The 14,179-nt window shown below is 37.8% G+C and overlaps 1 protein-coding gene across 3 annotated transcripts in view; it reads left to right on the top strand.

Annotated features, from left to right (window-relative positions):
* Window positions 1-14,179, top strand: part of MET (MET proto-oncogene, receptor tyrosine kinase) — a 111,412-nt gene that overhangs the window by 15,548 nt on the left and 81,685 nt on the right. For all 3 annotated transcript variants that reach the window (XM_065939928.1, XM_065939929.1, XM_065939927.1), the window contains exon 2: window positions 12,824-14,040. In XM_065939928.1, coding sequence (XP_065796000.1) covers window positions 12,838-14,040 — 1,203 coding nt within the window. In that variant the 5' untranslated portion in view covers window positions 12,824-12,837. The remainder of the gene's footprint in view (window positions 1-12,823; window positions 14,041-14,179) is intronic.

Here is a 14,179-nt window from a genome sequence, read left to right as displayed (position 1 = left end):
GATTAAAATTTCTGAGGGACTCTCCACTACTAAAAGAGGGCAGACTCCTCAGCAGGATGTGTAAGACATTCTGTGATGTGCCCCACCTAACCTTCCAACTTCAACCACACCTAGCCCAGCCCACACAGCTTCTGTGCCAGTTTCAGCATCTTAAACAGCCCTGCACATTATCCCCACGGCGCCTGCATAGGTGTTGTCTCTGTGCAGAGTATCTGTCTCCTGCCTTGACTGTCCCTTCGCGGCTCCAGCTTATCCGATATAGTGATATCTTCACTCTGAAATACTCTGTGGCCCCTCCTTTACCGTGGGTTACCTTCCCTACATTCCTCCAGAGATGCGCACCCATCTGGAATGCACAGTCCAGAGGGCAGTGTATGGGACAGGAGTCTGGGACTGCCAAGAGTGGGCAGCACCTGTATGGTTAGCAAGTTTTTTGATATCTTGACCTCTTTTCTCTGTATCTCTCCCTCAAACACACATATGCTGCTCTGAATTATTTTTCCTTGATCAGTTATATAAATGCAATCCTGAGGACACTTGTTTTTAAGTTGTCCTAACCTTTTGGTTTATTGATTTTTCAAAGATGCAGAGTGTTTACTGAGGTTCAGATATTGGATTCTGTTCTTTTCTGTTCTGTTCTATTTTTACGAGAATTGCTTTGTTTGGCATTCTTTATTTAAAAGTATTTAAGATTTCTGTGGAAGGATTTATTTGGATCTTTTATTCTCTGATTATTGATCTCAGTGTAGTGATATTTACACGCTGTTTTCTCTCAACACAGAATTGTGTTATTTTTACCAAGGAACCCACATTTATACAAAATGTGGCCAGCTTTGTTATTTCTTCCATTCACATTATTTTCATGTTTTCTAAAAGCTTTTCTATACTTTGCCTGAAAAGAAAATGTTATATATTGACAAAATTCACCTTGAAACGTGTCCCTGGTTCACTTCACTGCCAGGGAGTCTACTTGGTAACTTTGATTTCCAGAAAAGTTCTCATGTGTGAGCAAAATAAAATTCAGACTTACCCTAAGAACTAAGTGCAAATAGTGGTAAAGTAGAGCACCCCCCTCACTTGACCACTCCATATTTCAAGGTCACAGCCTGGCCTTTGGCATTTTTATGTCTCCTCTTCTGTTTTACCCTGGATGCTATTCTCTCTTTATGTGACAGTGGCCATGACATAAATAGGCCCACTTACCACCAGCATTCCTCTCCAGGCATTTGATTTCTGCTCTAGGTAACACCGGAAGAGATTAATCAGTTATATAAACTCACTCCTAAGCACAGTTCTCCCCATTTGGAATTCACTGTGTCTTATACTGAGAGCATTTTCAACCACTGAGGGAGGGAGATGTCTGATTCATTAATGAGTAATGTGCCGGCGTCCTCTCCGTGTCTCCCTTCAGTGGTTCACATGCAGACCGGTCGTTCAGTCAGGTTCATCCTAATCAAATCCTATAATTGAGTGCAACCGGAGAAGATTGCTAAGCTATTTTTTTTTTTTTTAATTTAATTCGTGTACTTAGATGTTTCTCAAATGTGACCTTGTGGGTTTGAGTTATTCAGGATTTCTGGATTAATTGAACAAAATCTGATAGCCCTTCTGCACAATCTGAACTATAAAATTGCATCTTTCCATTAGGCCGAAAAATATTTTTAAACAGTTTTATGGGATTTCAAGAATCTTAGCACTTTAATATTGAAAGTTTAATCTTCACATTTTCAAGGACAGTGAAACATTCTTACCTGACCTACAGCTTATTAATGGGACAAAGGCTGTCCATCAATCAAGATGCTGACAGTTCAATGTATTTTCTGAACAGGACTTTTTAACAATATGCACGATGATAAAACAAATGTCCATTTATTCTTAATTCCCAGAAGTTGAATTCTTTCAGCCATTCTTAAAAGGACAAAGATATTTACTAACAGAGTAAGACTGTGTGAAGGATAATCTTGAGAATATAATGGAATTCAGTTCTTTTTATCTTTACTAGTATCATATCAGAGTTGAACAATGATCTCAATCATATGTTACAGCTGGAAAATGCAAGTTGGCTTTTTCTTGTGAAATGATTCAGCCATTTTCAACTTTTAAAATGTTTATTGGAAGAAAGGATACAGTATTAGATAAAAATCTGAGTAAGAGCACTGTTTGGGTCTCTTTCAAAGAAACATTTGTGTAATAATCAAGAGTAATTGTTTAGAGCAGCCACCAAAATAATATTTATAACACATTAAAATCATTTTGTGCCATGTTTATTTTCTCCTACAGAAACTTATGTATGAATTTTAATAAGCTTTTTATTATAAATAAAGTATGCTAATAAATATAGGAATTCTTTTTCTGTTTCAGAAATCTCATGTCAGTGACAGGTTGCCATATAGACTGTAATAAGCACACAAATCTTTTCCTTGATTTTTAGGGAAAAAAAAACCTTTACTTTTACATGGTTATATCTTCACAGGATATTTAAAACCACCTGTTATGAACAGGTTACCTTGATAATCACTTCAAAAACAGCACATTTTAGACAGACAGCATCAAAACAGCAACAACAACCCCCCCAAAAAGTATGCACTTTTGCAACATATGTGTGCTATAAAAACCTAAAAAGTACTTTTCTACTGCAACAGATAGATAGGTTTGGCCAAAATAGTTTCAATCTAAGTTCTGTTAATAAAAACGGTAATTGGTCCCTTATTTTTCTCTGTTTGCTTACAGCTCATACTGTCATGTATACATTCATGGGACATAATTATACTAAAATTTTATTCATTGTTTAACATGAAATTCAATTTAACTAAACATTCTGTATGTTTAGCTAAGCCTCAGTGGTGATGTGGATTTACTTTTCTTTAAAGAGGTAAAGTAATAGTTCCTTCCTAGAGAAGGAAATGGCAACCCACTCCAGTATTCTTGCCTGGAGAATTCCATGGACAGAAGAACCTGGAGGGTTACAGTCCATGGGGTCGCAAAGAGTCGGACACAACTGAACAACTAACACACATACACACACACACCAGTTCCTTGTTTGTTGTTCTCTGTTAGTGTGGAAGGCCCTTACAGTGGCCTTTGTCTTAGAGTACAATTTAAGAAGGACTTCAGGAACTTGAAATAGCTTTAGAGGAAAACCACAAGATGGCCAAAGGGTGGAAAAATAAGAAATAACACTATTTAAACTGTGGATGAGAGGGCTAAGGTGATGAAACAGTCGGCAAGTATTTGGAGTGGGCTCACCCAGTGGACTATGCCAAGTTCCTCATTTTTGATGAGGGTAGCCAGAAACTGGCTAAGACACAACTTAGGAAGATGAGCATAAAAGCAGCATTTATTGAATGCCAAATTCCAGTGTCTCATAATTTATCTTTAACCCTCCTGTCCAACCTATGGATGTGTACCCTTATTATTCCCATGTTTTAGATGAAGAAACTGACACTCGGGGTCAGAAGGTATGTAAATGGTAAAGCCCAGATTCACATCACATTGAAGTGTGATGACCCCGAAGCCCGTACTCTCTCCACCACACACACCCTCTTCTCCAGAAGGCTTATGAGTTATTGGGAACAATGCTGTCAAGCAAAATAGTCTGTAAATATTAGACATAAAATTAAATCATGTGTATTTTGACTCATTTAAATGTGGTCATATAAAAGAGTAGTCTTGTGGGGAAAAATCATGAAGACTCTTTAGGTCTTTTTGACTTACTGTTAGAAATCATCATCAAGGTAGTGTCTGGCTACATTGGAAAGGATTTTTGACATGTATTATTTTATCTTTCTGAAGTCAGCTTAGGTTTTTTGATGATAATAACACTTAAGTGTTAAAACTTTAGACCTAAGAATTAAATGTTCCATAAGGCATGTTTTAAAATTTGCTATTTCAACAATCCAGTAGATTTGTCACTTTTCAATTTAGGTTTCACATTTAGATTTTTAGCATTTATCTTACTTTCTTCAAACCCACAGACTATACACTTTTTGAGGGTAGAAACTCTCTATTTATACAGGGGCATGGTATACAATGAGAGCTCACAAATATTCGATTAATATTTGATAAGCTATGACTTCGTAAGTAATGAGTGTTTATAAATACAATATTTTAAATGTCATCAGGAATCTCCTATTGGGATCTTCTTTCCTTGACTTTGTTTTTATGGGCACCCTTTTTTAAATTAATGGAAATAATATATAAATGTAGAAAAGGCTAAGAATTTTCCTTAGTATTTCACTCTGGTAAGTCATCCTGGAGAATTTAGCCGTGACTGTTTTTATGACTGCAATTTCCTTAATATGGGAACTCAGCCATTTTCCATCATCATAAATCCCTTTTATACACTTAAAAGCAGGATTGAAGTGTTTTCTAGTTTTTATATCCTGACTCTTCACTTAGATACATTATTTCTATCTTTGATAGAAATATTTCTATCAAATAGATTATTTCTATTTTTATGTTAAAATATTGAGGAAGAATTTGAAACTATAGAGCAGGATAAAAGCTATGATAGCACCTCAGAAATTTTAACTAGAAGATACTTTCCAAATGCAGAATGAAATAGTTAATTATTCAAGTAAATAAAGAAACCATCTTTTCCAGTTACTTGAATATTTTATATAAGGCTTCTTTTGTGCACTTGAGTTTGAATTCACAAGTTTGTAGAATCTTTGAGTAGACATTATTTGGTCAAGACTTCTTCGGGCACAAGAAATAAAAAAATCCCAATGAAACTGCTCATTAAAAAAAGAGACAGAAAGGAGGAAAGGAAAAATTTACTGGTTCTCATTAGCTGAAGAAGACCCAGTAGAAATGGATACTTCAGCAATAGCACTAGTGACTTGCCTTTCTCCATGTCTAGGATGTTCTATTCCTTGGGTCATTTTCATGCCGAGGCAGGCTTTTTCCACACAGTGACAAAATGGTCATCAAACACTACAAATTAACATCATCCTTAGGACTGGTGATCTTTAAGAGAGAGAGATCTCCTCCCAGTATCTATATTAAGCCCCAAAGACTCTGGTTGCCTTGCTTTAGTCACATGCTCACCCCTGACCAGGCTCTGGGTCAAAGGAATAGAATTCACTAACAGACCAGCCTGGTTTGCAAGCTCGCCTTCAGGTGAGGAGGTGATTGACAGCCCCATCAGATAGGGGAGAGTTTTCAAAAGAGTTGCCAGTAGTAGAGCGAGTCGGGGCTGTGCAAGTTAATACAGAAAATTTTTTCAAAATATTGTGCCTTTAGAACAGAAATCTTTTCCAGGAAATACAAATAATTTGAAACAGTTCAAATAAGCATCATATTTTTTTAAAATAGAAATATACTTATAAAAACTAGATTGCATGTTTTTCATATTTTAGATATTTTATCCTCTTTGAATATCGATTTTTTCATAAAAACATGGGATTTTTCCATTTTCCTTAAAAAAACGTGAGCAATGCTTACCTTCTAAGAAAACATTCAGATTAGAAGAATTTATATAAGGGACCGAATCTTGTAAACTGTAAAGCACTGACTATATAGTTATAAAATATTATGATTTCTAAGAGAATTTCTAAAGAAAGCAAATTTACCCATTTCAAAGTTTTAAAAGTATCTCCCTTACAAAACCTATTCCATAACACCTGTCATATTTTTTCACGAGGCATCAGTACTTGCTTACAACATAGGGGCTTCCTGTGGCACAGACAGTAAAGAATTTGCCTGCAGTGCAGGAGACCTGGAGGCTATCCCTGGGTTGGGACCATCCTCTGGAAAACGGAATGGCTACCCACTCCTGTATTCTGGCCTAGAGAATTCCATGGAAAGAGGAGCCTGGTGGGCTACAGTCCATGGGGTTGCAAAGAGTCGGACGTGACTGAGCGACTTTCACAACACAGGCATAAGCTTTAAGACAAGTTTTTGTTGATGAGAACAGTGATGGTGACAGTAGTAATGGTGATAGGCACAGGTAGTTAATGAATTCTTAGAGAATTAAGTATATTTCTAGATTTCTAGGGCATGAAAAGCCCAATGTAAGCACGTTACAATAAATGAGAAAACTGCTGCTGCTGCTGCAGCTGCTACTGCTGCTAAGTCGCTTCAGTCGTGTTCGACTCTGTGCGATCCCATAGACGGTAGCCCAATCGGCTCCTCCATCCATGGGAGTTTCCAGGCAAGAGTACTGGAGTGGGTTGCCATTTCCTTCTCCAGATGAGAAAACTAGAGGTAGATAGATAGCATACAGAGTTGAGTAGGTGGTATTACCTTTCGGTTAAGCTAGTATTTGTAGCTAATAGAGCTGTTCTCTTTAAAGGAAATACCCCTAAATACCAAAACTTTAATGACAAAGGTGCCATTGAGATAATCACTCCCAGGAAATATGTTGCCAGTGAGATTATCTTAACTATCAACTGAAAAGAAATAAAGAAATGTTTTATGAATGATTCAGTTTCACCTGCTATGTGCATGACATTTTAAGAGAATGAATTAGTCAGTCTGTTTGAATCATCTTTACGTGTTCCTTTTAGTAAGGAACTCAAAGTTGGTTAAATGGCCAGCACTATTTCAGAAAGAAAGAAAAAGCAAACAGTAAAAAGACATTTTATATTGAAAGTCTGATCCAAGCATATCACAGGAATAAATATATCAAGGCAAAAATATATGAAAGATGAAAGTATTTTTGGAGTCACTCCCAACATAAATATTAAAATTGCTCACACAGCCTGATCTGGCAGATGATAGAGAAGGAAAAGAAATGCCAATTCAATGGTGTTGGAGTAAAACATAGTTGTAGAAAAGCAGTCTCAGAGTTGAATATTATTAGAGTTGGAATATACTTCAAAAGTTCATCAGTTCAACCCAGGGGTATGCTTGTAGGTATTTAATAACCATTCCTCCATGGGGGGAAAGCTCTGATTTGTTGTGTTTGCCAACTTCTATGGTGTAAATACTCCCACCACGGCCGATATGAAGCTACCAAGATGAAGTCACTGAACATGAGTTGGGAAGAGATGCACATGATAAGCTCCCATTAGCTGTTTCCAGAGGACTCTATCACACAACTTGTTCAACACTATAATTTTGCAAATAAGAAAGCAGCTAATGCCAAAGGAACTGAGTGAGTGCTTTGGGGTCGTACACCTAACTATGTAGCTGTACTGCCACAACCAAAACTCAGGGTAATGCCCCCGAACCGCGTGCTGAGCTTCACTATTGTGAGTGCGCTGTGAGGAAAGGACCACGGCTGATTGACTGGTAGACCTGCCTGACTCCCTTAACCTGGCTAATTTTCCCTTGAGGGGCTCCCATAGACATTTCCATGTTGAGTTTAAACTGTCTGTTGACTTCCTTGTCTAATTTGAGATCTCACAATTTGAAAGTGTTTTACTTATTTTTGTATCTTCAGCACTCTGCACAGCATCTGGAATACACTACATGGTCGAAAAGTATTAGTTGAGCACGTGAACAAACAATAATAGAGATGTGTATTGGCTTACTGTGTGCCAAGCACTGCTCGTAGGGGGTTATAAGCATTCATTCACTGAATCCCCCTCCCAGAGTGACCATCACAAGAGACAGGTGCTGTAACCACTCCCATATTTCAGATGAGAAAATAGATGCTCAGAAAGACTTACCCAAGGTCACATAGACAGTGGATGGACTCAAACCCTGCAGTCTGTCTCCAGAGCCTGTGCACTCAATCACTCAGATATAAGTTAACTGGCAGCAACATCAGGGTATATGACTCAGCAACATATATTTCCAGAAGTATTCCTCCACTACTTGTGAAGGACACAAACATTTCCTGGAGAAGATCTAATCTGACCAATACACACCGTTGTTAATGGGGACCTTAATTAATTGGAATGATCAGTAAAACAGGATGTTTGTTTTCTTTTTATCTTAGGAGTAAACAGAAACCCATGTTTTAATTTAAAATTCTGTTGACATGGGCCCTAGTCCTGTATTTTTGCTTTAATAAATTTTTTAAAAATTAACCTTTCTATGATTTCTCAACCTGAAAAACTGCATCATTATTTGCTATCAAGAGAATGTAAAGAAAGTATAAGAGACTGAGTTACTAACTCCAGGGGTATTCTGCATGGTTTTTTCGTTAAATAGATTTTTTTTTTCACCTTCCCTACTGGTTTTCTTATGATTTGCCATCTCACAAAGCAAGATAACAAAGAAACCTGTTAATGTATTGGTATATTTTCTTGGATTCTAGTTGATTGAGATTTAGTATCGTGAAAGACGTACCAACCTTAAGATATGAACCTGTTTTTTAAACATAATATAATACCTCAGATTTTTTTAAATGATCGTTTTGAAGGCTCCCTCAAAAAGCCTAGAAGAAAAAAGTCATTCTCACTCCACACTATTAATGGGCATCAATTAAGATACAATTTGGTTGTAGTGCTTTTTTTGTTCCTTTGGCGGTGATAGTTAGTTCATTTATATTCTTCCCTTATTAGTTTTCTAGAGAAAATACAGTGATAAATTATGTATTAGACTAATATTTTCAATTTCAGGAGATACAGTGATACCATTTTGAGAATTGCATTTAATTTTTCTACGTAATATATTCTAGAAGGTTTAGGCACATATTTGTAGTTTGTATTGTCCTCTAATAGGACAGCTTGTCTTGAATCCTTTTCTTAACAATCCCTGCTACTCCCACCACCAGCGCCAAAAATTTTCTAGTATATTTCAAATTAATGAGAATTATATACAAAAACAGCACATTTATGTATGTTTATAAATATATGTACACTTGTAAGAATCACATAGTTTTATATATATATATGTGTGTATACACACACACACATATGCTATGTAACCGAGCAAATTGCTTTCAAAGATGAGATCTCTTTTTGATACTTAGAGCAGTCATGTGAGGCCATTGGACCCTGGGACTCAGAGGTGAGTGAATGAATTGCCTAAAGTCGCACAACTAGAGAGGCAAAGGGCCAGAACCAGAGCTCTGTCTCGCTTCTGCTCCGGTGCACTCTCCCTCTTAGCTCAGGAAGCTGCTTCAATGTTAGTGAAGCATTCAACAGACTCTACAGATTCCTGTCAGCCAGATGTGGGACCAAATCTGGTTCTAACTGTGTGACTTTTGGCAAGTTTGCTTGTCTAGAAATTGAGAATAGTAATACTTCCTACGTCACAGGGGTTTATGAAGAGTATATCAGAGGTTCAGCAGAATGCCTGGCACATGGTGTAGGCACTCAGTACATGTTATTGTTATTTTTACTATTACATGGTTTATTCCTTATTGAAGCTCTGCCATGCCCTCTGGTACAACTATAATTTTGTAACCTTTAAAGCCTATATCCCCTAATCAGATACCTTCATTTGGATTCTGAAAATCATTGTGTCCTTAACCTTCTTTCTTGTTTTTTTTCCATATCTCATGAATGTGAAGAGGAAGTCATATACATTGTGTCTTATCTTCAGGAAGCCCTAAAAGCTACTATACAATCCTTTCTTTCATTTCTTGCTGACCTCAGTTTGCATGCCCTGCTGTAGATATTCTAAACTTTCTCCTACACCCTGAAGTCCTTGGTCACTTCTCTGTATACATCAATTTCAGCAGATGATCATATACCCTAATTTATTTTTAGATATTGAGATCATATGCCCTAAACTCCTTAAATGTCCCTATATCTTTATCTGACATCTCATCCTCTCCTGCTGTCTCAGAAAGAGAGGCTTCTCTCACATTTCAGGGCTCTTGGAAATGCCTCCTTTTGCTCCCTTGGAATGTTGATCAAGTACTTTTATCTCCCTCATTTGCCCTTTTTGTTTTCCCCACTTCTCTAGGTTAAACTACTTGTATTTCTCCTGATTGTGTCACATGCTCTCTCTTGCCCCTGTATCTTTGCACAGATGGCTCTCCCACTAGAAATTTCCATTGCTCGCTGTCCTTCAAGACTCATCTCTAGCATCCTTTCCAGTATGGTTGTTTGGCCTTCCTACAGACTGCCATAATTTCTATCAACCCCGTGCCTCTACCAAGTGGCTGTGAGGTTTCCAGGAAAGGTACCGTGTTCTGTATTCCCAGCATCTCCCACAGTGTCTGGCCTTTAGTAAATACCCTACAAATATTAGAAGGAAAAGAGACCTACAAATGAGTGTGTGTCTTTCCTACAAATTAAAGTCCCCTCAACCCTCATTGTCCTTCCTTTGACAAGCATTCTACCTCCTCATCACACATTCCCTTTCAACTCAGTGTCTGACACTATTGAATCTACTGAAAGTACTCTTGTGAAGGTCAACAAGTAGCTTTTGTATGGATTACATCCACTTTCCTGAGCCTTTCACCCACCTTCTGTGACACAGCACAATATTGGCTCTCTTGACACCTCCCTTGAACTAACTTACCTCCCTTGACTCCTTCTCTAGTTTTTCCAGTGTGCATATTGTCAAGACCTGGTTCATTTGTCTTCTCTTCCTTCACCTCGTCCCTCCAGAAACATAGTCATTCTTGATATTAACCATCACGTCTGTGCAAATAACATGCAGAGTTTGTTTCTATTTCAATTACAATCCCATTTATCCCACTAAGATCAAGTTCTGAAGTTTCATTCTTCCTAATGCAGAGATGACAGATACTTGGCACTCATGCTTCTGCTTGCCTCTGTCTCATCTAAGAGGGATATTATCTCACCCAAGACCAATTGCGCTACTTTCTCAGTATGAGCAGGCTTCTCAGAATTTTCATTATTCTCCTTTGTCGCTTGGTACTAATGCTATCTGCTTGGAATCTTCATTCTTCACTTACTTCAGACACCTGCTTACTGGTAAACAGCGTAAAACCTATTAGTCATCCCTGTAGTAGATCATTTTCACTCATTTCTCAACAACACGTCAAACTCAACACGTTTAAAGTCAGCTTATCATATTCTTCGATCTTTAGCCTAACTTCCTCCTGCTGACTACCCTAGCTTTTTAATTTGTTCCCTTCCACTTTTTCCCAGATTACACTGCTTATCCTTTACCTTGTCTTTTGTGCTCCACCAATTTAGGTGCCAAATCTTATTTGTTCAAATAACTCTCACTCATCCCTTCCTTTCTATTTTGGGGGCCACCATCTTGCTTCTGGCCCTTTTTACCTGGTTGTGGGCTATAATACCTGTCATCTGGCCTTCTCATTGCCAGGTTCTACCTGCTCTAAGTCACTTTGCCTCCAGATCAATCTTCCTAGAGTAAAACCTTGCTCAGATGACTCTCTACCTCAGAATCCTTCAGTGACTTTCTATTACCTCCTAAATAATGCCTGTAATTCCTGTCAATTTGGTAGGATAAAATTATCTTTAATTTTGGAATCAATAAGATTTGGATTCAGGTTCTCGCTACTACACTTATCTGTTCTGTGACTTTGAACTTACTGTTTAATTTTTATTCACTCATTTATTCAACATATGTTTATTGAACACCTTCTTCGTTCTAGGCTCCATATGAAGCCCATGAGATGAAGTGATGAGCCAAACAGGCATTGTCCTTTTCTTCTGGATCTCAAATGTATTAGACTTGTCCATATTTCTCATGATCATAGTAATCCCAAGTACAGGCCATACTTTGCTGTCTTGATGCTTTTAGCTTCTGGTTTTTGTTATACAGAAAATCATAATAGCATGTACTATAGTAATTTGCATATGTGTATCGTATCTCAGCTTCAGTGTAAGTTCACTGAAGGGTAAGTGCCATGTTCCATTTCCCAAAATGCAAGCACAGAGCAATGCACAGTGAATTCTGTTGTGTTTTTATGGACCTCGAGTTGGTCTTTGGCATAATTACAATGCCCAGTATGTTTTTAAAGACTCTTTTTGTCCTGTCAGAATTACACATTTTTCAAAATGAAGGTGAAGTAGTAGCTATTTGGTTTCTGTTCCTTCTAAGGCCTCTCTTTTCCAACCCTGCCTGTAACTATTATTAAAACTCACAATGTGCACCTTAAGTTTTTAAAACCTGAATAACAAGTCCACTCATGCTTCCTAGTAGGAATACTGTCCATGCACATAAAATGGAATGTTAAAATAACGTTCTTTTAACTAAATAGCTTTTGACTTGGTAATGAACAATATGTTGTTTTTCCATGAGAAATAATTCCAGCACTTTAGTCCTAAAGATTATATTTTATACATTTTAAGCTTGCTGTTTTTACATTCCCAGTGATCTTACATTAAGTTAAGCATTTGTCTATCCAAAACAATAGGTCAATTATAGCCAAATTATAACCATACCTTTTCTCTGCACACAAAATCCTATAAACAGCATGTGATCATATTGCTTCTAGAATTTATGATTGTTTTCTTCCAAAAGGAAGCTAAATTTAGCTTAGTAATTCTACATGCTCCCAAGGAAACAATGCCTGCTGTGATTTGTAGAGTAAATGACTCTAACCACAGTTCCTTTACTTGACTAACTGAGAAAGTTTAAATATCACCCTAGTCATTAACCACAGATATTAAACCACATAAAACAACCAGCAAGGGGTTAAGAAAGAAATGTGCTATTTTTCTGACTTCACTGCTGAATGAGTCTAACTTAGTTGTTGTATTGTTCTTAATACAGAACATTGTTTGCATCTTATAATGGTTCTCTAAAATTACTTGTTCGTGGCTTGAGTTCTAAAATTAAAACTGTGTAAAGTCATGTCCAACTGCACAATGCATCTTTATGTGAAGCCAGCTAGAGTTTTTTGTTTTTACTCACTGTAAGAATTCCAGTTAGGAAGATTTGTTTGTAATAGTCTAACTGGTATAGTTCTCTCAGTTTCTTCTTCTTTGTTTCTAATGACAACTAAACCGCTCTTGCCTTGACCGTCTTTTGGCAGATAAAATTCTCACCATGAAGTCTCCTGCTGTGCTTGCACCTGGCATTCTTGTATTTCTGTTTACCTTCGTGCAGAAGAGTGATGGGGAGTGTAAAGAGGCACTAGTAAAGTCCAGGATGAATGTGAACATGCAATATCAGCTTCCTAACTTCACTGCAGAAACATCCATTCAGAATGTTGTTTTGCACAAACATCACATTTACCTCGGTGCCGTTAACTACATTTACGTTTTAAATGACAAAGACCTTCAGAAGGTTGCTGAGTACAAGACTGGGCCTGTGCTGGAACACCCAGATTGTTTCCCATGTCAGGACTGCAGCCACAAAGCCAATTTATCAGGGGGTGTTTGGAAAGATAACATCAACATGGCTCTGCTTGTTGACACGTACTATGATGATCAACTCATTAGCTGTGGCAGTGTCCACAGAGGGACCTGCCAGCGACACGTCCTTCCACCCAACAATACTGCGGACATAGAGTCAGAAGTTCACTGCATGTACTCTCCTCAGGCAGATGAAGAGACCAGCCAGTGTCCTGACTGTGTGGTGAGTGCCCTGGGAACCAAAGTCCTACTGTCTGAAAAGGAGCGATTCATCAACTTCTTCGTGGGCAATACCATAAATTCTTCTTACCTTCCAGATCATTCATTGCACTCGATATCTGTGAGAAGGCTAAAGGAAACGCAAGATGGTTTTAAGTTTTTGACAGACCAATCCTATATTGATGTTCTACCTGAACTCCAAGATTCCTACCCCATTAAGTATGTCCATGCCTTTGAAAGCAACCATTTTATATACTTTTTGACGGTCCAAAGGGAAACTCTAGATGCTCAGACTTTTCACACAAGAATAATCAGGTTCTGTTCCACAGACTCTGGATTGCATTCATACATGGAAATGCCTCTGGAGTGTATTCTGACAGAAAAGAGAAGAAAGAGATCCACAAAGCAGGAAGTGTTTAATATTCTCCAAGCTGCATATGTCAGTAAGCCTGGGGCTCAGCTCGCTAGGCAAATAGGTGCCAACCTGAATGATGACATTCTCTATGGGGTGTTTGCACAAAGCAAGCCAGATTCCTCAGAACCAATGAATCGCTCTGCTGTCTGTGCATTCCCTGTCAAATATGTCAATGAGTTCTTCAACAAGATCGTCAACAAAAACAATGTGAGATGTCTCCAGCATTTCTATGGCCCCAACCACGAACACTGCTTCAATAGGGTAAGTCACACAGGTTCCCTACTTGCAAATTATGAGGTACAAGTCAGAATCGGTATCATCCTAGAAGAGAATATCAAGGACTTTTTGATGCTTGGTAAATGGTATTTATTCAAATGTTTGCAAATTCTTTTCAAGAAAC

This window comes from Muntiacus reevesi, chromosome 6, assembly GCF_963930625.1.
Source record: "Muntiacus reevesi chromosome 6, mMunRee1.1, whole genome shotgun sequence".
Lineage (NCBI taxonomy): Eukaryota > Metazoa > Chordata > Mammalia > Artiodactyla > Cervidae > Muntiacus > Muntiacus reevesi.
The sequence above is the reverse complement of the archived record's forward strand: the minus strand, read 5'-3'. Positions and strand labels throughout refer to the sequence as shown.